Source organism: Gasterosteus aculeatus, chromosome 13, assembly GCF_964276395.1.
Source record: "Gasterosteus aculeatus chromosome 13, fGasAcu3.hap1.1, whole genome shotgun sequence".
NCBI lineage: Eukaryota > Metazoa > Chordata > Actinopteri > Perciformes > Gasterosteidae > Gasterosteus > Gasterosteus aculeatus.
The window spans coordinates 3366250-3391294 of NC_135701.1; the positions used below are offsets into that span (position 1 = coordinate 3366250).

At 46.3% G+C, this 25045-nt stretch overlaps 2 protein-coding genes across 3 annotated transcripts; one reads left to right on the forward strand and one right to left on the reverse strand.

The window, feature by feature from the left end:
* Positions 1-24186, forward strand: pi4kab (phosphatidylinositol 4-kinase, catalytic, alpha b). Its single transcript, XM_040195067.2, has 54 exons — positions 1-177; positions 1051-1167; positions 1612-1705; positions 1859-1947; positions 2034-2106; positions 2225-2481; positions 3414-3480; positions 3791-3936; positions 4037-4102; positions 4199-4295; positions 4560-4751; positions 4835-4935; positions 5134-5263; positions 5659-5788; positions 5872-5967; positions 6075-6258; positions 7108-7211; positions 7580-7748; positions 7826-7876; positions 11344-11452; positions 11572-11708; positions 11791-11924; positions 12275-12357; positions 12447-12517; positions 12641-12765; positions 12839-12920; positions 13045-13128; positions 13446-13535; positions 13863-13982; positions 14833-14925; positions 15021-15177; positions 15267-15394; positions 15503-15661; positions 15753-15904; positions 16031-16138; positions 16218-16345; positions 16458-16616; positions 16779-16858; positions 16959-17158; positions 18542-18632; positions 19347-19514; positions 20220-20273; positions 20367-20487; positions 20572-20701; positions 21835-21978; positions 22077-22147; positions 22225-22331; positions 22411-22515; positions 22596-22721; positions 22808-22928; positions 23298-23457; positions 23536-23625; positions 23707-23790; positions 23875-24186. The coding sequence occupies exons 1-54, from the start codon at positions 79-81 to the stop codon at positions 23924-23926; spliced, it is 6285 nt and encodes a 2094-aa protein (XP_040051001.2). The 5' UTR covers positions 1-78; the 3' UTR covers positions 23927-24186.
* On the reverse strand, positions 8560-11345 carry serpind1 (serpin peptidase inhibitor, clade D (heparin cofactor), member 1). Of its 2 annotated transcripts, XM_040195068.2 has the most exons (7): positions 11006-11345; positions 10580-10837; positions 9720-10363; positions 9446-9594; positions 9239-9363; positions 8975-9119; positions 8560-8868 (listed from the first exon to the last, which is right to left on the reverse strand). In XM_040195068.2, the coding sequence occupies exons 2-7, from the start codon at positions 10834-10836 to the stop codon at positions 8677-8679; spliced, it is 1512 nt and encodes a 503-aa protein (XP_040051002.2). In that variant the 5' UTR covers position 10837; positions 11006-11345; the 3' UTR covers positions 8560-8676. The 2 variants fall into 2 exon arrangements, with proteins under 2 accessions (XP_040051002.2, XP_040051003.2); XM_040195069.2 differs by lacking the exon at positions 11006-11345 and having other exon boundaries at positions 10580-10860.
* Positions 24187-25045: the final 859 nt, after the last annotated feature.

Sequence of the window (25045 nt, forward strand, 5' to 3'; positions counted from 1 at the left end):
CTGCGGCTGCGCCAGTTGTCCGTGTGTTTTCACTATCGAGGTTTCGCAGCGTTTCTGCAGTTTGATGTGTGGGCAAATATGTCTGCATCGGGAGGCGGTACGAGAGGCTTTTACTTCAACACAGTACTATCGCTGGCCCGCTCTTTAGCTGCCCACCGTCCAGCGCCGGTCGAAAAGGTGAGGAGAAAACGGAGTGAGCTTACGATAAATTAGTTTTTTTAAAGCGAAGTAGCTCGCGATAAAACAACAGGGTGTCGCTCCACTTCCGCGCACAGTCGGTGGCTGCTTTTGATCTAGCGTTATGATGTGACATTTGACAGCCGCATATATCCGTAAATAAAACTCCCTTCCTGTTGTTATTTTCCCAGCGCAATGGAGGAAGCAAAGCAATGGTGAATAAAGTGGCTTGGCGGCTTGCGCGGCTCAGCACTGCAGTCAAACAGGTTGATAGTGGAAGGCTCTCGGTGCGCCGTGTTTTCATGGCAAACTGTCACGAGCGCGCGCAAGTCCAACGTTCATCCCGGTTATTGGGGCAATAAAGGGAGATTAGTGTAAACACAAGTTGGAATTATGTTTGATACCAAAATATATGTCAACATAACAAGTTAATCATCAATGCACTGTTAACGAGACATTTCGTTCTATGGAGCATTTGCGTTTAATATAAGTTGACGCCAGTTTTAGATGTGTTTTTATGGGAACGTCACGATTAATAATATCATAATTCATAAATCCTTGCTATGTTTATGCCAGTAATAGTCGGCCGCAACATAACAAAAAATGGTTCATACCTTGACAGCATTATAAATATATTATTGATCCCCAGAAATAGATAAGATAATGTAGAACAGATATCTTCAAATTAAATCAGAAACATGTTTTCCATATGCCTTATGCAACAGCAATAGGGCAGATCTGCTAGATATTTCTGTTAAACTGTATTAAAACATGCAATCAGTCTTGCAGAGGTATTTTAACACCACACTAGGTGCAAAAAAATCCAATGTGTCTGATCCCCTTGACTAGTTCATTTTCTTTGTTCTCTCTCAGGTCCAAAAGCTGCAATGCATGTGTCCAGTGGAAGTCAGGGGCGTGTTCACTCTGGACGTAAGGCGCAGAGATGCTGTGGTTGCGCTGGCTGTGTTTCTGGTGGAATCCGGCCTACAGGTGGGTGGTAGTCAGTGGGCGTTCCATTGTCCGTTCAAACATTCACTGTTTGGACTGTGCTTGTAGGTAATGGACAATATGGTTTCAGTTTTAAACATAGCACAGGTTACATCATTTATATTTTTTGTTTTTATCAGATAATATATATTATCATATTATATTATAGTATCATAAATACTTTCAGTACGCTTTTGCGACTAGCCTCTCAGCAGAACTGCACATATGTCTACATGGTCATTTTATTTGCATGATCTGATTAAACGGGCAATTAGGCACTCAGCTGGCCATCACACTAAGACACGGCGAGGAAAGCTGCCCTGCCATCTGATTATATAGGCATGGTATCTTGTAGTTGGATGTACACCGCCAGTGAAGTAAACAGTAGTGCCGCTCTGCGCCAGTGCAGTTGCTTGTGGTGTGTAATGTTTTGCTTCACTCTGGCAGCACAAAGACACACTTGTTCCCTACTTGCTGAGCCTATTTAGAGGGCTGCCACGGGTCCAGTGGATTGAAGAAAGGTCGGGCAATAAAGGAAAGGGTGAGAACAATACTCTTACAGTGGGGCCTTTTTGTTTTGCAATGGCCTCCATTTACTCATTGTAACGATCATATTAATTTGTAATATGTATATAAGATGATTTTTTGTATCCATAAAATGCCACTTGCTTCTTTGCCCTTTTCTGCTTCTCAGAATTTCTCCCGGTTGCGGAAAACTTCAGCTACTCTCTGGTGACTCTTTTGTCGGATGTGGCTCAGAGGGACCCAGACTCCCGACAAGAGGTCAGCTTTGAAAGTATTAAAATAATACACAGTTCCTTGATCAGAATGCAGTGTATTGCAGTGCTAAGATACCGTTTTCACTGCAGATCATGAACACTATAATGGAGGTCATGCAGTCACTGCAGGACATGTGCCAAACACCTGACGATCATGATAAAGGTGCAGTACACACACACACACACACACACACACACATACTCTCACACAAAATGGCAAAAAACACTTGCTGTAGCAGCAGTCCACCCAAACATCCTCACGGCTGCTCTCTTGCCTCCAGTCTACTTGTGCAGGTACGTCGTCCCCAGCCTGCTCGGCATGACTCGGGCATTTGGCCGGTACAGTTACACAGACGAAGCCCTGCTGTCCAAGCTGTTCCCCAAAGACTCTCCCCGGGCCCGCTGCGTCCCGGAGGAAACCGAGGGGGTGCGACGCAGGTCCTTCAACGACTTTCGCTCCATCATGCCGTCGTCGCTGCTCACAGTGTGCCAGAGCGACAGTCTGCGCAGGAGGACCGCCCTGGATCCCTCTGCACAGGTGTGCGTTGTGTGTGTGCATATGTGTTTGTGTTTTTAGTGTGACTGCAGAGTTAGGATATCCTCACATGCTTATTAGGCCTCCCCACTGGCATTGTTTATTTTTTTCGGTTCGTCCGTCAGACCAAAAGATGTCCACCTGGACTCTAGAATGACCTGATTTAAATTCTGGTAGTCAAAGGTCAAGGTCACAGACCACAGACCACAACAATTATAGCTTGGAGGGTTACACCTGTAGTTTTTTTGGACCTGGCACAGACAAGTTCAACAGATAATCGGGTCAATGGCGCATGGAGTAGAGAGGATGCGCCGGGAACCGCACGGTTGGCGGTTCCAGCCCCGGCTTCTCCATGTTCCATGTCGAAGTGTCCCTGAGCAAGACACCTAACCCCTAATTGCTCCCTGGGCTAAAATATAAAAGCCATGGGTTAAAAAAAAATCCAATGTAAGTCTCTTTGGATAAAAGCGTCAGCTAAATAACCTGTAATGTAGTAATACTTTGGTGGTCAGAGGTCACAAAACATATTTCTCATGACTCAATAATTCATATCCCAATCATGGCAGTTTCACACCGATGTCGATCAGCGAGAGAAGTGTACTCTCAGATGACTTGTGTGTTCAGGCAGTGGTTGAGTAAGTGCGTAAAACGTACGAACGTACTGAACAAAAAGCGCAGCACCACAGGCTCTTATTTCCCTTTTTATTCTCACTTCACAGCGCTGAATATAGACGGAGCTGCTGTAAAATACAAAAGTGTATGCTGTATTTAATAATGTACAGAGCTCCATCTTTTTGAGGAAGCTTATCCTTTCATCCCGCGGATGGTAAAATCAAGATCAATAAGATGATCCGAGAGCCTGGCTGAGTGATTGGCCTTATCCCGCACTCATTTGAGGTCACTGTGGAAAACTCTGTAATTGTTTTGTCTTGTAGGTGTGTTCAGATTCAGGGGGCCACTCGCCCTGCTCTCCCACAGCTGCTGGACAACATTTCTTTGAAGGTAAAACCAAAGAAACGCAATTTGCTTGTACTACATTTATGCCAACCCTGACCCATCACATTGTTTTACGTAACAACTACTGTATCTGTCAAAAGTTTGGACCCTTTTTGTCATTCAAGTCGATGAGAAAGTGTGTCTAAACTTGGACTAGTACATTACCTACTTTCATATTGGTGATCCCACTGCAGATATCTCTGGTGTGCTCTAATAATCCATGTTGTGCGTACAGTGAAGGGGATTTAATTGGGGTGAACCTTGTGCTTTGCTTGGTACCACACACCATGCATTCAGCGTTCCCCTTTTACTTCAGGGGCCTACCTCCCGGACAGCAGCACACTGGACCCCGACCACTATTTCTCAGCAGTCAGCTCCAGTTTCTCAGTGTCTCCTCTCTTTATGGAGGCTGAAGACGAGGTGGAGGTACCTGTGGATCTGCTTCGACAGCTCCTGAGCATGGTACAGTGGCCCGGCACACACTTACCATGAAGCCTGTGTCACCCCCCTTTAAGAGGATGTTGGGTCTTTACCGGTGCTTGTGGGTGTCGTCTATTTGCAGGTGAAGAAGTTTGTGTCTGAGACGTTTTTGAAAGCTCTGGATGCCATCATGATGGAGGTTGGAGAGGTAACTATGCAACCGCTGTCTGCACTAAATGTTGTGATTGCATTCCATTATCTCTTGATTAATATTCTGTCATTGTCTCTTCTGTTTGTTCTTCAGTCTAATCCTGGAATCAACTTCTACTACAAATCCTTCAGCGACACGCTTTATGTGTGCATGTTCAAAATGCTGCGGGACACTCTGTACTATATGAAAGGTAAAGCATCCGGAAAGGCTCATTTCTGATGCATTTTTGCTGTATAGTGGTCTAGAAACTAGGCTTCTTCATCTGAGCTCACTGATCCAAAACTCTGTAGTTAGAAGCTACAGAAGCAACTTGACACAGTGGTCCGCTCTCCCCACATCAGAGAGTCTTTTATAGGCTATGGTAACCCTCTCTTCACATGTCAGGAATCACAGTGGTTACTTAAGTTACAGCTTGTTGTACTCATTACTTTGACAACTACTCCATGTGTCTCAGCCTTGCAGCCAGCCTTCGTACGGCAAGTGCATGACTTTGTGCTGGAGCAGTTCAGCAGCAGCCAGTCAGAGCTCCAGCGGGTGCTTCATGACACCGGAGGGTTGCCGGTGGAGCAGAGCCCCCTCAAGCTCCGTTGCCAAGCCAACGCCGCCTGCGTGGACCTCATGGTGTGGGCTGTCAAAGACGAGCAAGGTAATCGATCAATGCGCAACACTGAGTTCTGATGTCGTAATCACACGCCAAAGGTGTTGATTGCTTCTTTTGTTTTGTTTCAGGAGCCGAGAATTTGTGCACCAAACTGTCAGAGAAGCTGCAGTCTAAAACCTCCAGTAAAGTCATCATTGCTCACATGCCTCTGCTCATCTGTTGCCTCCAGGTACGACGCTGTTCGGCAGACACAGCGCTAAGATACGTGCAATGTTAAACCAAGCACCACATAACAGGGTAGAAAAATGACCTTATTAAAAGTCAGCGAGTATCCCGGTAATGGCCCGGTACCGGAGCTGACCCAGACCCGGGTTTCATGTCATGAATTGGTAATAATCTTCTGTGCCGGCCTCCCTCTGGGTGTCAGGGCCTTGGTCGTCTGTGTGAGAGGTTTCCAGTCGTCGCTCACTCTGCCGCCACCTCTCTCAAGGACTTCCTTGTGGTTCCTTCCCCTGTCCTCATAAAACTCTATAAGTATCACAGCCAGTACACCACAGGTATTGATATTCATTTATTTCTTATTTCCTACTGTATTTGAGAAATGCCTTTACCTCTTAATTGACAGGACAGGAGTTGGAATGTAATATTCACTAGTAACGTGTCCATGCTACATGTAGCTGGAACCCTTTTACTTCTTAGCTGCGGCACAAATGATCCGAGCTGAAAGTGGACAATAGGAGCTAGTGATACACTCTGAAACATAGTCAATAACAGTCGTCCCATTTGACTCCCATCCACTATTGATCTGGACAAATACAGACGATTAGAAATACAATTCAGGCAAATGTGTCGGTCCACTGCTTCCTTTATAGAGTAGCTGCTAATTTGTGTTCTAAAAGATAACATGCCCTTTAGATTTGTCCTTCTATCTGTATGATTTTCGTTTTTGAAGGCACAGGAGAAATAAGGATAAACGTGACCAATGAGCACTCTCAGCCCACCTTCAACCTGCTGTCGAACAGGAAGGATCAGCCGTCCATGTACGAGCAGCTCCGGGATATTTCCATCGACAACATATGCAGGTCAGACTCAAGCATGGCCCCCAGCTGTGATTGGAAGGTTTAAAGTCCAGACACTTCATCTCTGTGCATTTCCTCTTCCTCAGATGTCTCAAAGCTGGTCTCACCATGGACAACGAGATAGTGGCGGCCTTTCTGGCAAGTCTGTCTAATCGGCTGTACATTTCCCAGGAGAGCGACAAGTGAGCAACATTTCTGGTTGGGAGGGTGCTTCATTGTGCCCTTTCATCATTTATATTTTCAAATCCATGAGACAAACAGCTAAACATAAAAGTTGCCTCTCTGCCAGGGATGCCTATTTGATCCCAGACCACACCATCCGAGCCCTGGGCCATATTGCAGTGGCCCTGAGAGACACTCCTAAAGTTATGGAGCACATCCTCCAAATCCTTCAGCAGAAGTTCTGCCAGCCTCCATCCCAGCTGGATGTGCTCATCATCGACCAGCTTGGCTGCATGGTCATCACGGGAAACGTGAGTTCAAAGATGCACATGGCAACACACCTGTTGGAGCTTCTTGCCTCCATTATTTGACGCAATTCTGGTTGAAACAGGTAATTAGGGCAGAACAGAATCCGTAAGAGATCATTCAAATATGTACACATTTGATACAGGGACAGCAGAAGCTATTTCTTAACCCGGTGGGGCTGACACACTGTGATTAGCTTCCGGAAACCTGCTTGCTGCTGTTTGCTTGCTCATTACGTTGAGCATCAAGAATGGGTTCCAGGGTGCTAGTTGACACCTCCTTTGTGTGTAATGGGGTGTTCTGGACTATAATTAGGACGGGCAAAGAAGCTGACATTACAGATACAGATTAGCAGATACAGATTACTTACCGACTGTCTGAACAAAAAGCGCAGCACCACAGGCTCTTATTTCCCTTTTTATTCTCACTTCATAGCGCTGAATATAGACGGAGCTGCTGTAAAATACAAAAGTGTATGCTGTATTTAATAATGTACAAAGCTCCGTCTTTTTGAGGAAGCCTATCCTTTCATCCTGCGGATGGTAAAATCAAGATCAATAAGATGATCCGAGAGCCTGGCTCAGTGATTGGCCTTATCCCGCACTCATTTGAGGTCACTGTGGAAAAGAGAACCGTGGCCAAGTAAAAAACGATTGCTGACTTTGAAGGCCATTCGTCACACAGCGTTGATGTACTCGTTCAGCCTTTGGTCTTTGGTTCCAGCGACAGTCTCGTATGGCATTTTGGGCTTATGTCCAATGTGTGTATGAGTGGGTTTTTTGTGACAAATTAGTTTCCCCAGAGCAGAAGATCAGCTAACAGAGCATTTCATGTCTGGTCTGTTTGTCCTGCAGCAATACATCTACCAGGAGGGCTGGAACCTGTTCCAGCAGATCAGTGTGAAGGCCAGCTCACTGGTCTACTCGTCTACCAAGGACTACAGAGACCACGGCTACAGGTCAGCATAGGCAGCACAGTGGTTCCCAAACAGGGGGGGCTGAAGCGGATTCACCATCTATCCAAATAGGCAAAAGAGAAACCAACATGAGGACATGACATGTGCTATGTTCAAACCGCGCGCCCCCACAGCGGCTCAGGGTACAAGCTGACTAGCGCAGAAAACAGGGAGGGAGGGCGTGGGACACAAAGGGGGAGAGGTCTGTTCCTATGTTCTTAAAGGGGGCCTGACTGGAGAAAAAACATGAAAACAGAGAAAGAAATATCTTTGAAAAAAACATCTTGTTCAAGTCTTGTTTAACTGGTCCGTTCATCTATGACCCCCTGCCCCCCCCCCCCCCCCCCCCCCCCCCCCCCCCCTACCCAAAGGCACTGCTCTTTGGCAGTGATAAATGCTCTGGCCAACATTGCAGCCAACCTCCAGGGGGAGCAGCTGGTGGATGAGCTGATGGTGAACCTTTTAGAGTTGTTTGTGCAGCTCGGCCTGGAAGGAAAGCGAGCCAGTGAGAGGGCCTCGGACAAAGGCCCCGCCCTGAAGGTACAAGCGCACAGAAACCCTGAAGGATGCTTAACCGCAGCAGAAGTTGGTTAACTGATGATGGCTGTCTCCCGCAGGCATCAAGTAGCGCCGGGAACCTCGGAGTCCTCATTCCAGTGATTGCAGTGGTGAGTGTGTGATGTCGTAAGACTATGAACATTCAGGTTGACAAGAGTCGGTGTTGAAATACGGCGATCTGCAGCGTTTGAGTGCTCCAGATGAATGAAGAGGTTAGTTAGCGTTTAACTCTGTTGACAAATATTTACTCTTTAGCTGCAGAGCCAACATCTGTGTCGCCAGTTCACTGCTGAATGTTAAATGGTGGTTAGCTATACTCAAGGCACCACAGGAAACCTAATCCTCATTTTGAGTCGACTTTGGCGGCGGTTAGCGGGCAACGTACCAGAGTGCTTGTAGAGAAAATGTGCTTTTTACTACAGCCTGACTCCTTTACGAATATACATTATATAGAGGGACCTACCGTATGACTTGAAACCTAGATACATTGATAATAATAATAAAGATTTGTTGAGGTATTCTAGCAGACTCACAACACTATGAGAAATATGAAGAAAGAAGGGTGACGGTGGCACATGGACTAGAGAGGGTGTGCTGGGAACCGCAAGGTTGACGGTTGGAACCCCGGCTGCTCCATGTCGAAGTGTCCCTGAGCAAGACACCCAACCCCTAACTGCTCCCCGGACAAAATGTAAAAACCATGGGTTAAAAATGCGTGTCAGCTAAATGTTATGTAATGTAAAGACTCTTTCTTCAAGATACATACATATACATACTTATAATGACTCATTGCTTATATGTTCCATGAACATTTTGTAGTTTATTATTAACAAAACAACACCCTGGGTATTTTAATCAGTTATGTTTTAGCTGGATGTATGGAATCAATATGGAATTCGTAGAGAACATATTAGTTCTGTGAAGGATTGACCACCCGGCCCATGAACACAAGGCAGTCTGTGCGGTGCTCGTAGATCAGGAAGAGGAAGGGGCGGTCCGCCGTGAAGCGTATCTGAGAGGAGAGGGGCATGAAGCCCACCTGGGTCAGAGCAGCAGCCTCCGTCCCCTCCTCGTTCACGGTGATGGTCCCCTGGTGCTTGAGCTGGGGAAGGAGATGGGAGGGCTTCCATTAGTTGGAACAGTCTGTTGTCGTTGATAGTATATGATTTCTAGATGTTTTTCTCAGGACTGATACGACCTTTACTCACCCAGCTCATGTGGACCTTATCGGAGGTCATTGCAGAGAAATCACCACTCTCCTGGAACAAGTCCGTGAGGCCCATCTCCTTCAAGTTTGCGATCAAGTCATAGTTCTGCTCCAGTTTGAACCGGGGTATCGCCACCTCTCGAGTCCTAAAGGGAGGCACGCAAATAGCCTTTTCAGCATTTTCACCCACGCCATTAACTTTAAAAAAAAAGTACTGCACAATAATAGTTCACATGTTCTGCTCTGCTGTTCACTAGATCCTGACCTGTTTGTCATGTTTTTGAGCCACTTTTTGACAACAGTGGGAGAGATCTCCTGCTCCAAGGTCCTCATGCCGTTGATCTTACTCGGCAGCGCGATGAGCATGCTGATCTCTCCTGTGTAAGGGAGCTGCAAACAAGAACATATGCTTTAATGACCTGTGTGCCGTCTGTCTTCAGGGACCTCCGGAGGTCAGTGAGCGCCCACCCACCTGTAGGATGTCACACTGTAGCTCGTGGTCTGCAGCCGCCAGATAGTTCCCCTTGTTGGTCATCATTGGCACACGCACGTTTGTCTTTTCGTTCACTCTGAAGTTGCGATAGTGAGTCATTTCCTTGGGGAACTTCTGTTCCCATGCACCTGTTTGGATGAACATGTAAGGGACATACGTTAAGTGTGTTGTCAATTTTATTCCCTCAAAGTAGTGTAGCATGCGCACCTCTTGAAAGCGGCCCGGGGACACTGCGCTCTAACCTCGCTCTCACCTTTGAAGTACAGGTAGTTGAGCAGCATCAGCACCATATTTGGGTCCACACTCTTGAGTGGCTCCTTGATCAGCCCTTTGGTCAGCTTTAGGATGCGGCTGTTGGCCTTGTCTAGAAAGGCCGGGTCCCCGAAGTCCACCGACTGCGGCTCTGCAAAATAAAAGGCCTTGGTCTCGGCGCGGAAGGCATCTTTCACTGCAACCTCCCTCTTCACATAGACGTCGTTCACGGAGCGCAGCGTGTAGCCGAAGTTCCTTCTGAAGAGCCTGTGCGTCAGCTTCCTGAAGAGCTTGTGCACCGTGGTGTTGTCATAGTGATGGCTTGCGTTGACAAAGTCGGCGAATCCCAGCGCTCCGTAGATCTGATCCCGGGTTCCAGAACCCGCCCCCAAAGACATCATCCCCATGGCGACAGAGATCCCGGCAGGCGCCAGCAGGATGTTGTCGCTCTGGTTGACGTCGTTGCGGATGCTCCGATAGAGGTTGAACCCGAAGTGGGCGTTGACAATGTTGAGGCGTTGGAGGCGAGAGCGACCGTGGAACAGACGCAGTAGTCTGCCGCGGCGGATCTTTGGGTCGGAGGGTTCGGCAAAGATGTCGATATCTGGGGCCGGTGTGGCGATCTCATCGATCTCATCCCCTTCCCTGAAACCCGTCATCACCTCATCATCAACTCAAAAGTAGAATTGCTTAAAAGTAGTTTTTGTATTTTATGCCTGTTTTGTCAGCATGTGAATGAAGCAGTCGGCCTTCCACATGCAAGTCTTTTTATTTTTTTTTCAAATAAATATTCCTGCTTTCTTTACACCTCCACATTTTTTCTCAGCATTACATCTTTGATCCAATAACAACCCTACTCACGTGTAGTCGTCGCTGCCCGCAGCCAAGATCTTGTCAAAATCAATATAATCGTCGTCCTCGAACCCATCAAAAAGCAGGTCATTGGTGACAGTGTTTTCCTTGTGGAATTCCAAGGGGACGGCCTCCATGTCCGCGCCCCCCCCCACCTCAAAGCCTCGGGGTTCAGGGTCAGCAAAGTGAGACCCGAGGTCTTTTATCTCGGCCAAGGATGGAGCAACCAGCAGACAGGCCACGGAGACGGCGCCGAGGACCCACATGCTGAAGACATAAGGGACGGACATTCAGCTCGGCCCAATTAATAATCTGATCAACATTTAGAAGATTCAATGCCGTTGCGTTTCACTAATTCTGTAGGACTATAATCACAGTGAAAAAAAATAGAAAAGGTATTAGGTAACAGCAGCCCAGCTCTGTAAAGTGTCTTACCTTGGCTGTGGACTGTGTTGCTTCTGTTTGTAGGACGAAGAGCACAAAGAATTGAACACAAAAGTGAACTTTGATGTCGGCTCCTACTGAACAAATAGAGCAGATCAAACAGACCCCGAAGAGCTGGGACTGACTCAAACCGTTAACTCTTCACCATTCAGCTCATCTCTCAGAAGATTTCGTTCAACAAGAGCTTTTACACTGGCAGGAGATATTTTGGACTTGAATGACAACATGCACTTTTATTTTTATGCAGTTCTCACTTTACCAAGTGAAATGGTTGGACCAAAGCAACATGAGACGCTCTGGGTTCAGTGTTCTAATCCTCTAATTTACAGTTGACCAGACGGCTTCCGCCGATCAAGGAGGCCAAGCCGCGCCTCCAGAAGCTGTTCAGGGACTTCTGGTTGTACTCTGTGGTCATGGGTTTCGCTGTGGAAGGATCAGGTGAGCAGTTGATGTCACCATGCTACACGTTTCCCTAGAAAACAAATATTCAGGTATGCGTGACTATTTGTTTTCTAGGGAAACGTGCATCAGATGATTTATTGATTCTGTGCTTTCAGGGCTTTGGCCAGAGGAGTGGTATGAAGGCGTGTGTGAGATTGCCACCACGTCTCCTCTCCTCACCTTTCCCAGCGGAGAACCTCTGCGCTCCGAACTGCAGTACAACTCCGCCCTGAAAAACGACACAGTCACGCCAGTAGGCTGCTTCTCTCCTCTTAAAGTTGTTTAAAAAGCACTTTAGAACGGCAGCGACTGATCACTTCATCCTTGTCCACCAGGCTGAGCTAAGCGAGCTCCGGTCGACGGTCAGCAATCTCCTGGACCCCCCGCCTGAAGGGTCCGCCCTCATCAACAAGCTGGACTTCGCCATGTCCACCTACCTGCTCTCCGTTTACAGATTAGAGTACATGAGGTCAGCATCTCTACACCAATGGATCCAGTGCACATTGTCACTGTCAAGAATATATGTTGTCCATAAAGTCATTACATTACATGTAATTTAGCTTTTATCCAAAGCGACTTACAATAAGGGCACTTCAACAAGTCATACGATCTCATAAGATTATCAGATATTGTTTGCTTGTGCTCGTAGCAACATCTTCATCGGTGTCGCTTTGTTCCGTAATAAAAATGTCCATAACACCTTTATGCCACGAAGATTATTAGAAGTCGGGAAATTTCAGCCAGTTTATAATGCTACATTTTAGAGAGCGATCAGTATATAAAAGTGTCTAAAACCTCCATCCTGCTGCATCTTTTCAGGATGCTGCGGTCCAATGATCCTGACAGATTCCAGGTCATTTTTCGATATTTGGAAGACAAAGCCATCCAGAAAGACAAATCTGGTGAGGGCATTATACCCGTTATCCTATCCTACATGCCTTGTAAGGCATTCTCTCCAATTCACTTTAAAACGTTTTTTTCATTGATGAAGGCATGATGCAGTGCATCATTTGTGTCGGCGACAAGGTGTTTGACGTCTTCCTGCAGATGATGGCTGAGAAGGTAGGGAGTAATTCTTCTTTTCACACTTTCAAACGCTTACCTTGGAGGGCCAGTTGACGGTATATAGAACTCTCCAGTATCACTGAGTAACAATGGAAGCACATTTCTCTCTTGGCTTTCCAGCCAAAGACCAAAGAGCATGAGGAGGAGTTAGAGCGTCATGCCCAATTCTTGTTGATCAACTTCAACCACATCCACAAGAGGATCCGCAGAGTGGCGGACAAGTACCTTTCTGGTTTGGCTGAGACGTGAGTGCGCCTCCTTCCCCACCATGTCAAATACAGTTTGAATCCCATTCCTCATCTTTTTTACCTCCACCAGATTCCCCCATCTGCTTTGGAGTGGCCGCGTCTTGAAGACTATGCTGGACATCCTGCAGACTCTCTCCCTGTCTCTAAGTGCGGTAAGTATGTGTGGACTATTCCACACTGCTGCAGCTTTGAGCCCACGTCCCTCATTTAAAACAAGGTGTAAGAACATAAATACAACAGCTTCAGTTGCAACAAATGTCTTCTCTCTTTCCTCAGGACATCCACAAGGATCAGCCATATTACGACATTCCAGACACCCCGTACAGCATCACCGTCCCTGACACATACGAGGGCCGAGAGGTGTGTTTAGAGTGTTGTAGACACGTAGGGCCACTAGAGTGCAGCACAGTATTGGTTTTAAAGACCGTAGTGGCGGTAGTGTGAGATTTAAATGGTTTACATTACCACATCTTTGTGATTTAATTGGATGTGATGATTTTACATAAATTACACAAACTAACTATTTAATATACCCCATATTTGCACAAGTATAAATCTTTGAGAAATGTTATTGCATAGCAATATATCTGTGTATCTGAGTTAGATAGCATTGAAGCTATTTGTCTGCATGTTCTTTTTCCTTATAATCTTGTCCTGGTCTCTTTCTCGCTTTCTAGAGCATAGTGAAGGACTTCGCCGCTCGCTGTGGTGAGATCCTGAAAGAGGCCATGAAATGGGCCCCTTCAGTCACAAAGTCCCACTTACAGGTCGGTTCCTTCAGCTTCATCCTTCCGCAGAGGGTCGACTGCTCTTTTTTTGATTTCAGAAAGATTAACTGAGTTGTCGAGTTTAAGAGAGGGTCAACAAAACAAATAAGTTATCAAGAAGTTCTAGTAATTGTAATTACTTTCATTATTTCATGGTAACTAAGATCACAAAACAAAAGGCACAGTACCCTGAGATACAAAAACTTTTACTTTATCCTGAATTTTTTGAATAGGCAAAGTTGTTTTTTCAAGGTTAACAATTCTGTCTCTTTTCTGCCACTTTTCTCTCTCTTTGTTTTCCATTCCTGCATGTTGTTTCCTGTACAGGAATACTTGAACAAGCACCAGAACTGGGTGCCAGGACTGTCCCAGCACACTGGCCTGGCCATGGCCACAGAGAGCATACTGCACTTCGCCGGGTACAACAGACAGAGTACTACGCTCGGCGTGAGTCCCCCCCCCCGCACACACACACACACACAGACACACACACACACACACAAGACATACTTGCGGGTATCCATGCACATCTACTTACCAACCCTTTCACCATACCAGAGGAAGGTAAAAAGTAAATGGTCTCATTCCGAGCTACCTGTAACATTTAGGCATATTTAAAGACTGCAGAACACTCAAGAAGTGAGAAATGCCACTTCTTGAGGGTAGTAGAAGGACGCAGAAAATGAGCAGAACCTACTGGTAACTTTAAAAGAAGATTCAGCCTTAATTTGAAGCTCATTAATGTTTGTCAAATATTGCTTTTTAACCGTGCCATCTAGTAGTTTTGTCAGGTGGTAACACAGAGCAGAAGGGTCATGTTTACACTGATTCTAGTAGTTTATTTATTTACAGCATTGTATGTCCATGTATGCATGCCTATTAGCCCGTGTGATATTGTTTTGCCTGCTATGCATTGCCTTTTGTGCTCTTGGGCTTGGAATTCTGCTATATCTGTGTCTCCATTTGCTTCATATGTTGCCCGCCTGGTTGCTTGGCTGGTTTGTGGATTTGCTGGTTACTTACCTGCAATGGACGGGTGGGTTGGTTGGCTGGTTGCCCATTTGGCTAACTGGGTTATGCTGTTGCTGTCCCTGTCTCCCTCCCTCCCCCACACCATGTGGCCAACCCTAGGCTGCTTTCCCTCAGGTTGGTCTGAACTCTAAGCACAGAGAGACAGGGCTCAGGCATAACTGACTGTAGACACACAGACGTCTTTCAGGCAATGCTACGTACGGACCTACTGAGCCTCGGTCCATGTGGCCCCCTGAGTGCCCCCTAAACCGTGTATTTTCATCAGGCCACCCAGCTGACGGAGAGACCAGCATGCGTGAAGAAGGACTACTCCAACTTCATGGCGTCGCTCAACCTGCGCAACCGCTACACAGGAGAGGTGAAGTCTAGAAACGTTGTAAATATGAATGAGTACGGGACTTTCCTGGACTTTCTGCACTTGGTAGGATTCACACCTGCTTCTGTGCCGTCTAGGTCGCTGGGATGATCCAGTTCTCGAAGGCCACACAGTGCCAGTCAGATCTCACCAAGCTGATGATCCTTCAGATGACTAGCGCTCTGGACCGAAAAGACCCAGAGGCCTTCACCCAGACCATGTTCAAGATGGCCGCTCTGCTTATAACCACCAAAAGTGAGCAGCTCTGCCTCATTAAGCAATAGTGCCAGTTATAGTTTTGTTACATTTCAGTTCTATTAAGTGTCATTATTGTGTCCCTTCAGACTGCAACCCTCAGCTCCTGCACCATCTGTGCTGGTCTCCTCTGAAGATGTTTACCGAACACGGCATGGAAACGGCTATCGCCTGCTGGGAGTGGCTCCTGGCCGGACACAACGGCGCGGAAGTGCCAGTATGTGAATCAATCCCAAGTGTGTGTGTGTGCGTGTGTTAAACGATTGTGGCTTTTGGTTTTAGAGATGTTATCGAATAGATCTTCTCTTTTTGTCCATCTGCCTAGTTCATGCGTGAGATGGCAGGAGCCTGGCAGATGACAGTGGAGCTGAAGATGGGCTTGTTCTCTGAGGCTAAGGTGGAGACCGGCCCTCTGGCTGTGTCAGAGGAGAGTCGACCGGCCCCATGCGCACCCGACGTTGTCCCCCACTTCCTCTGGATAGAGGTCAGTAACGCCACGTGTAAACTACGTTAAGCTGGTTATGCGGGTTGGAACCACATCTCCTCTCTATTTCTTTTTTTTTTTCGACCTCCAGTTTCTGGTGCAGAGGTTTGAGATAGCCAAGTACAGCAGCGCTGACCAGGTGGAGATTTTCACCGCCATTATGCAGAGATCTTTGTCCCTGAGTGTCGGAGGGCCCAGAAGCACCCTGAACCGACATGTTGCTGCCATCGGACCAAGATTCAGGTACCACAAGTCATTGTTACGACCGCAGATTAGTTCATTATCAAACGCTGTTATTATCAGCTTAGAGGAGAGAAATGCTTGATCTTTAACACTTGACTATTGTGTGATCACTTTGCTTCGTTTCAGGCTGCTGACTCTAGGTCTGACTCTGCTGCATGCTGATGTTGTAACTAACGCCACCATCAGAAATGTTCTTAGAGAGAAGATCTATTCTTCCGCTTTTGACTACTTCAGGTAAAAAAAAAAGCTTAATCAAATTTGTGTGTTTTACGTCTTGTATTTTAGTGTGATACCGTCCATCTTTCTTGTGTAGTGTCGCTCCCAAATTTCCCACTCAGACTGATAAGCGGCTGAGGGAAGACATCAGTATTATGATCAAGTTCTATGCCAGTCTGCAGTCCGACAAGAAGTACCTGGCAGCCGGACAGCTGGTCCCCTCGGGTACAACACTGATACAACTGCGCCTAGATCTGGCAGTAATAACAGAATTAGAAACTTCATGCAGCCCAGGAATTCACACTTCATCAATGGTTTTTGATTTTCTCTTGCGTAGATCCCCTAGACATGTCAGTGAACAGCCTGTCCGTCATGGCGGGCACAGATAGCAGGAACAGTCTGGATGCGGCCATGGGCCAGAGGCAGCAGGCGGCTCAGGGGTGGATCAACACCTACCCTCTGTCCTCCGGGATGTCCACCATATCCAAGAAATCAGGTCAAACCCTTACTCGCTCACACACACACACACATGGGATGATGTGCTTTAATAAGCTGTGAATGGGCAGTAGAAGAGGGTTATGTTGAAGCTAAACCACCTTCTGTTTCTCATGCACAGATGAAATAGGAATTAAATACCTCCACTTTCTCAATGTTTCAGGTCCGTCTAAAAAAAGCAACAGAGGCACTCAGCTGCACAAGTACTACATGAAACGCCGGACTCTTTTACTGGCTTTGCTGGTATTTGCATTTTCTTAACCCCTTTATTGTTATAATTTATTTATATACATGTCTACGCTTAGTTCGGGCGAATGACTGTTATGATTATGTCTCTCTTTAGGCCAACGAGATTGAGCGGCTGACCATATGGTACAACCCGTTGTCCGCTCAAGAGCTCGCTATTGCCACGGAGCAGTCGGTGGAGACCAGCATCGCTAACTGGAGGTCCAAATACATCAGTCTGACGGAAAAACAGTGGAAGGACAACATCAACCTTGCCTGGAGCATAGCGCCTTACCTCGCCCTGCAGCTGCCTGCCAGGTGCTGCATCCCCAGGTTTAGATATTCAACCCAGAGTCAGTCATCTCCTATACCGCTTATCCCTTAAGCCTAGTTTATGCTTCTGCGTTTTCAGAGCGACGCAGACGCAAGCCCCCCTTGCGTGCCTTTTCATACCTCCTTGCGTGTGTCAACCCATTTTTCTAGGCTTGCGTAGCTTTCATTGCAAGCGACGCAAGCCTCCCGCAGCGCACAAGGCTGCGATTGGTCTGCTAACTACATCCTTTACGGAGTCTCACGTTTCCGCTTTCATAGCCCGATACCGCCATTATTAAAACGAAGAATGTTTACGAGAGATCTGATCAGATTGAAGAACTTTTGTCGAAAGAAATGCGTAAATATGACCGCTTATACAAGCCGTCATTGGCGGGTTGTAGAAGCGGGTTGGATTCATGGAGGGAGATCGCTGCAAACGCCGGTTTGCCGGTCGAGAGGTGCAGCACGGGGCAATAAAGTCTATAATAAATACATAAACAAATAAATAAATAGACGTCACTCTCTAGGTCGTCTTCAGCAAAAACACGTTACTCCGCCTGTTGTTCTGGCAGTGAATTGCTCTGCAACACACGAAGAACCATGAATTGAAACGAGTGCGTCGACGCAACAACGCAGAAGCATGCGCCGGCCTTTAGAGCAGTACAACTGTAAACATCATGTGTCTATCATAACTGGCCTGCCGGTAAATTCCCTGAAAGCACTGAAAAAGCTGCTAGCGACATGGCTGCTGTCACTCAGCAGCTGCGGTCAGAGCCGAGCGCAGACAACCTCTCTCCGCTAAGTTGCTCTGTGCATCGGTACGATTTTGCATGTGTTTAGTATTGATACTTTATTAAAATAGCGCTCGATCAGAGCGCTCTCACTGCTCCGCTCCAGCGCACGCTCACAGCGAGGGATCGCATGGGAGACGTATATGACGACCCTACTGCGCATGGCCACCAACCCTCAACGCAGTATCATTTTTAAATGGTGTCCCTCTAGATGATTGAGTTTGACACCACTGCTTTAGAGGGGGGCGGCGAGAGTCAAGCCCGGCTGGCATTTAGCCAGAGACGGGGTACAATCCTGATTGGTCGCCAGTCAACTGGGCTGACATAGAGAGGAACAGCACATTCACACAATTACGGTCAATTTAGAGTCACCTAATAATGAAACATTAGCAAACATAATGATGACTGTTTAGTGAATAATCAAAAATGTTTGACCTTCTTGTGTAAGGTCACAGTGTTAACCACCAGATCACTGTGCTCTACGGGTCAGTGATGGATTGATGTTCAGACAGAACATGGCTTAGTTACTCAGCCAAGCATGTTGGCCTTATATGAACAGTTGTATATGTACCAATTCAGCTCTTTGTTGTTCTCACAGATTTAAAAACACAGAGGCGATTGTTTCTGAGGTGACCCGACTGGTGCGAATGGACCCGGCTGCTGTGTGCGATGTTCCCGAAGCAGTTAAGGTGAGGCGGTCCACCTGCACTTGTGTCACAGCAGGTTCCGTTAGAACGAAGCAAACAGCTTCAAACGTGTGCCGGATATTCCATAGCTACACAGTGCTGTTGATGCGACATGACAACCTTTATATGTAAGAGAAGGATTGGTTGCCTTCAGCCTTTTGCATGTGCATACACAATATATTGATCCATTACAAGCCTCTCAAGCCATTCCGTAATAAGCGTTCATCTAAATAGACCGGAGTTGTGCAGCCTTTGAAAGATAAAGTTTCAACAAAAGTTAAGAAGAAAAAAGTTTTGGCATGGAGTCCTCGTATCACTTGAGGGATGTTGTTCTCCAGCCTCCTGTAGCCCTCTTGCTTTAGCTGCGGCTGACTAAACTCCTAATGAGCCGTGCATCTGTCTGAGGAAGAGGTTGGGAGGACGGAACACTCTTCCCCAAAGGCCTCCATCAGTTCAGAGAAAGATCCTCCTTGACATCTCCTGCTTGTTTATTCCAGTCACTTCAGTAACTAATAAACACCCTTTCCTCTGGAGGCTAGTTAGCACACCCTCAGTTTGGAGTTCGTGACCTTGCATCATATGGCTGTCATGTTTTATGCAGGAATATGGATCCGGAGGTGTGTGTTGTGCATTATAGTGGAACCTATCCAAGTATTGGTCTACATGTCTTAAACTGGAATAATTTATGTTTTTCCCCCTCTGTGTCTTTTTCATCAGTTCCTGGTGACGTGGCACACCATCGATGCCGACTCTCCAGAGCTGAGTCACATACTGTGCTGGGCCCCTGCAGATCCCCCCACCGGACTGTCCTACTTCTCCTCCATGTACCCTCCTCACCCGCTCACGGCCCAGTACGGGGTCAAAGTACTGCGCTCCTTTCCCCCTGTATGTCCATGCACACACACACACAGTCAAACGTTGCCATATCTGTTGACATTGTTTTTGTTACTTGTACAAAAAAATGACAAGGATTCTCTCAAAGTAGCAGAAAGTAAGAAACCCAATCAGAACTGGTTTAGCCCAATACTTGACCGGAGTACTGAGTTCAGCCATTTGGGATTCACATTATATACTTAATGCCAATTGTTTACTTACTGAAGTAAGTAAAGTACAAGTACTGTTTACTTGTTTCCATTCTCTGCTACTTTATACTCCAATACATGTCTGAGGGGAATGTTGCACTTCTTACTCCTACGTGTATTTGATAATCTTGGTCACTTTTTCTTTTTTTGGGATTCAGATTAAAAATGTAAAATGTAATCACTAAGTAAAGTAGTATAATGTATTATTATGGATTAAACATTTAAATGTTGATACTATTAAGAAATTATTTATACACGTTTAATTAAGTTAAAAGATAAAACCACACTTTTTTGCCACGGTGGAAAAGGTACTTTACTTTCGTCAGATGCCATTGATGATATTTGATTAGACTGTGACTTGATAGGCTAAGTCCCTATTAACTATTAAGTACTATTATTTTTAGAAGTTTCACTTATATATGAATGACAATGAATGTCGCATTTATGGTATTCCTTTTATTTATTTTTCTCGCCAGTAAATCCTTTCTTTCTCTGCACCCTTTTCTAGGATGCAATTTTGTTTTACATTCCTCAAATTGTCCAAGCGCTTCGTTACGACAAGGTAAAGCATCCGATCCAAATAAGTGTTCTAATGCAATCAAAGGCCGCTCACCTCTCGTGAGAATTGAATCCTCTCAACCTTCCCTTGCTGCAGATGGGTTATGTGAGAGAGTACATCCTGAGGGCCGCTCAGACATCTCAGCTGCTGGCTCACCAGTTCATCTGGAACATGAAGACAAATATATACCTGGACGAGGAAGCGAACCAGAAAGACCGTGAGACACTCATTCAACATGTGCACGCCCAAAACCCGTGAACATGGGAGTGTCAGAGAGCCATAACCTCGTCTCTCCCTGCAGCCGACATAGGGGAGCTGCTGGAGCAGATGGTGGAGGAGATCACCACCTCTCTGTCCGGTCCGGCTCAGGGCTTCTACCAAAGAGAGTTCGACTTCTTCAACAAGATCACCAACGTCTCGGCCATTATCAAGTACGAACACGCTCTTTTTGTTGTCCTTCTTTACGTATTCTTTACATTACAGCTGCGATTTTCCTCAGTCAGCGTAACATCTTGATTGACATCCCACATTTTCAATTTTGAGGGATTCAAAATCTGGCTCCATCACAGTGAACATGTAATTAGATGTCGTCTTATGGTCAGTTTTCTTGACCAGAAGTCATTACCTGGATTTAGTTCCATTTCTCCTCTCTGCTTTGCTTATCTCCATATCCTTCTCTCATCTCTTATCTTTTCCATCACGTGTTTTAGTTTCACTATCATCATCAGCTGAATCTAAACTTTAAACCAATCATGTGCTGCATAGACAGAATAGTAATTGACATTCCTGCCGTAGCACCACTTAGTAGTGTCTGGCGAACAAAAAGCTTCTCTGATGGGCTGGTTATTGCTCTTTATACATACAGGGCATTATAGTTAAACAACTCTCCTCTTCCATCCAGCAACACCTCTCCCAGAGTGAAAGTTTCGAGCTACATTGTAAATCCCCCAAAGCACATGAGAATACCTCCTGGACCAATGTCGTGCTCTAAACAAGCTCCTCCATTTCTCTGTAATGATGCATAATACACTCGTAATCGTAAGTGGGGCATTGAAAGAAAAGGAAAAGCACTTTATGGATCTGAGACCCTGGACTTTGCCACAGGCCTCGAAGCCGTACTACAGTGAAACTTTTGTTCGCTAGAAGCCCCTTGGTGATGTTCCCCTGAGCCCAGATGTTTTGCTCCTTTCCAGCCTTGTACCTTCTGTGATGTGATCTCCTAATCCCTTTTGTTGTTGGTTTACTCACTTATTGGTTGCTGTACCGTCCCTTTGATTGTGCTCCGGTCTGGAGCTTTTCTGACAGGCCCCATTATCGCTGGCTCTCACCAGAGGAAGACAAATCCCCTCAGCCCTCATTACACAGTGCTAATTGCAACTGTCCGGGGAACAAACTTCTACCATCCCCTGGCTTCTCCTCCCCAGTGACTCTGCTCTGCGACTAACAGCAGAGCTCCACTGTCACTTGTGGTCTCAGGACATTCAGTGAGATACCCATGCATGCTGCTCTCAGAGCTGTGGAAACTCTTGTGTGTTGAAGTTGTTTTTCTGTTTGTCTTCATCAGGCCGTTTCCCAAAGGGGAGGAGAGAAAGAAGGCCTGCCTGGAAGCCATGTCCCAGATCAAGGTCCAGCCTGGCTGTTATCTTCCCAGTAACCCAGAGGCCATAGTCTTGGATATAGACTACACGTCTGGGACCCCCATGCAGAGGTGGGCTTTAAAACCACCTTCCATAATGTGCAAAACAGTTTTCAAAAAGAAGCGTGACTGAGTCCTGGCTTGGTGGGTCCCTCTGTGTCTTTATCTAGTGCTGCCAAAGCGCCCTACCTGGCCAAGTTCAAAGTTAGGAGGTGTGGAGTCAGTGAGTTGGAGAAAGAAGGTACTTTTGTTGGCCTAAATTCACCGTTGTATTTCCCATATTTAGACTGAGGGTAAACACAGATTTCTTCCCTTCAGGTCTGAAGTGCCTCTCAGATTCTGTGGATGAGACAAAGAGTGAAGATGAGGCAAAAAGAATCTGCTGGCAGGCGGCCATCTTTAAAGTGGGAGATGACTGCCGACAGGTCTGCTCTCCTCTCACTTTCTACAGCCCCATCTATTGCAGGGTGTGTTCCATGGTCGTGACTTCCTCTGTGTTTCCAGGACATGCTGGCTCTTCAGATCATCAGCCTGTTCAAGAACATCTTCCAGCTGGTGGGCCTGGATCTCTACGTGTTCCCTTACAGAGTGGTGGCCACGGCCCCTGGAGTGAGTTCACAGGAAACCTCCGTGTCCCCTGCCGCGAGCTGCCGCTAACGAACGCCACGTTGTCCTCCTTCCTGTTACAGTGCGGAGTGATCGAGTGCATCCCAGACTGCAAGTCCCGGGACCAGCTGGGCCGACAGACGGACTTCGGCATGTACGACTATTTCAGGAACCAGTACGGAGATGAATCCACTCTGGCTTTCCAGAAGGTGGGTCACACCTGTGCAATTCTCCCGAGTTCTCAAGTGCTCGCAAATTCTATTCCCTTTACAGGCTTAACAGATTATCTTTTCAGGCGCGGTACAACTTCATCCGCAGCATGGCGGCTTACAGCTTGCTGCTTTACGTGCTGCAGATAAAAGACAGACACAACGGCAACATCATGCTGGACAGCCAAGGCCACGTCATCCACATTGGTGCGTACACACACATAACAGCTACAGCATGTTCAGTAGTCACATCACAGCGACAGCCCATAGAAATACACCTATATACTAAGGTCCATGCTAACGTGTAGAATAGGACGTACCGTACTAAAGGCTTCTCGGACGCTTTCAACTTCAAAAGGAAAGTTCCAGTTTGGACCTTGAGACAATGTTGGAACTGAAACTTGGTCTACCAAGGTTTTATTTTGCATCGATCTGTGCACACTTTGCCGACTGTTTCGTATTGATTCGATTTGTGATTAAAGTGGTGCCCCATCCTCATGCATCATGCCGCAAGGTTCTGAAATGGAAGCCTAAGCCTTTGTGTTTGTGCCGGTCCCTGCGTTGCTATGCTTCCAGACTTTGGGTTCATTTTTGAAAGCTCTCCTGGTGGGAACCTGCGCTGGGAACCCGACATCAAGCTGACCGACGAGATGGTGATGATCATGGGCGGGAAGATGGAGGCGACGCCTTTCAAATGGTTCATGGAGATGTGCGTGAGGGGATACCTGGCCGTGAGGTGAGCACACAGAAGGCCACATGTTTGTTGCTCTACAAAGGATGTGACATTGAAAGTGTGTGTTCTCCGCTGAACCAGGCCCTACATGGACGGAGTGGTCTCCTTGGTTACGCTCATGCTGGACACTGGCCTCCCTTGCTTCAGAGGACAGACCATCAAACAGCTGAAGTGAGTGTGCCGAGTGACGCGTTTCCGCCTGTGAAGCGGTGTGAGTGTTGTGGCTCAGACTCCTCTTTACCCCACATCCAGGCAGCGGTTCAACCCCGGCATGAGCGAGAAAGACGCAGCCTCCGAAATCATCAAAGTCATCCAGAACTGCTTCCTCAGCAACAGGTTCGCGACAAAGGCTCACAGCTGCTTGATGCTTAGAGTCCAGAGACATTGTTCTCATCTGTCCCCTCTTTGTTTGTCCTGCAGGAGTCGGACCTATGACATGATCCAGTATTACCAGAACCAGATCCCGTACTGAGCATGTGCATATTTTAGCTGGTACATAGTGTGCGTGTGTGCTCGTATGTGCCTTTTGTTGATGTTCAACATTGAAGATTGTGGCTCATGGTTTCTGCTGCGGGTTGGATGTTTTCTTATTTCCTCTCAAACCATTTTTCTTAGTTGTCTATCCCCTTATTTATTATTTTCTAAACCAATGTTGTTTTTAACCGTTACGTTATTGCACTTGCATCTTGACTTCTGTGCGCTTTGGTAAAATAAACCTTCTCGTTAATTTGCACATTCCGTAAATACCTAATTAGATATTTGGTGCCGATTTTGAATCTCTTGTCATGTTTGTGAACGTGGATTCCTTGAGTTGTTGATTTTAGGGGTTTGGAGTGGAATCATACACTTGAAGTAGCTAAAGAAGACCGCTTTCAGTCCTGACCAGTGTGGCCTATTGCGTCATCTTGTACCTGACGGTACTACTGTGTTTTTTCTTTGACGGACCGATCTGAGTACTTCGATCTGTAGCATGGTACTGTATGTAGACGAGTACTGTGTGTATTATGGGGTGTCTGTATTTGTAGTTATCACGGGAAACTTATGCACACAAGTTCTGGGAAACAGGGTGGGTTAGTGTTTTATATTTAGCGTTGCCAAAGGGAGGGGGCGGGGGGTAAATGATGCACATGAATCAAACTTTTCCATTGTTCGTGCATGAAGGTGAAACACAGCTTGAATGTCGGGCAGTTGCATGAAGTTAAGCGTAAACTACCATGTGGCTTTTGGTGGGAGCTTCTTTCGTAATCCAAAGTGCTGTGCCCCATGTCCGTGTGGGTAGCTTAAGCCATCTTCTGATGTTACTGATTCTAAAGATTTTGCCTCTTTGTATATTTATAGCCATAGCCCATTTTCAGTCTCCTTTTCTATTGTCATGCCTTTTGAATGAGAACGCATGAGATAAAAAAAATCACATAAATATCTATTGACTTAAAAAAATTGTTTTGCTGGTTGTGTTCGATTCATTTGTATAGTATATAAGTATAATATAACCCAAGTATTATATATTACTTTTACAGGACATTTTTCCTCTTGCATAGAATGTAGTTTGACATTTTAAAAACTTTTTTCACAAACTGTACTTTTTTTTTTC

Bases quoted from the DNA above. Each gene is read 5' to 3' on its own strand.
- pi4kab (XM_040195067.2), top strand. From the start codon at position 79: ATGTCTGCATCGGGAGGCGGTACGAGAGGCTTTTACTTCAACACAGTA. The intron at 4,752-4,834 runs GTAATCGATCAA...GTTTTGTTTCAG, and splicing joins GGCTGTCAAAGACGAGCAAG to GAGCCGAGAATTTGTGCACC. The intron at 11,709-11,790 runs GTAGGCTGCTTC...CTTGTCCACCAG, and splicing joins AAAACGACACAGTCACGCCA to GCTGAGCTAAGCGAGCTCCG.
- serpind1 (XM_040195069.2), bottom strand. From the start codon at position 10,860: ATGTCCGTCCCTTATGTCTTCAGCATGTGGGTCCTCGGCGCCGTCTCC. The intron at 9,595-9,719 runs GTGAGAGCGAGG...TCATCCAAACAG, and splicing joins CAACTACCTGTACTTCAAAG to GTGCATGGGAACAGAAGTTC. The intron at 8,869-8,974 runs GTGAGTAAAGGT...CTCCTTCCCCAG, and splicing joins ATAAGGTCCACATGAGCTGG to CTCAAGCACCAGGGGACCAT.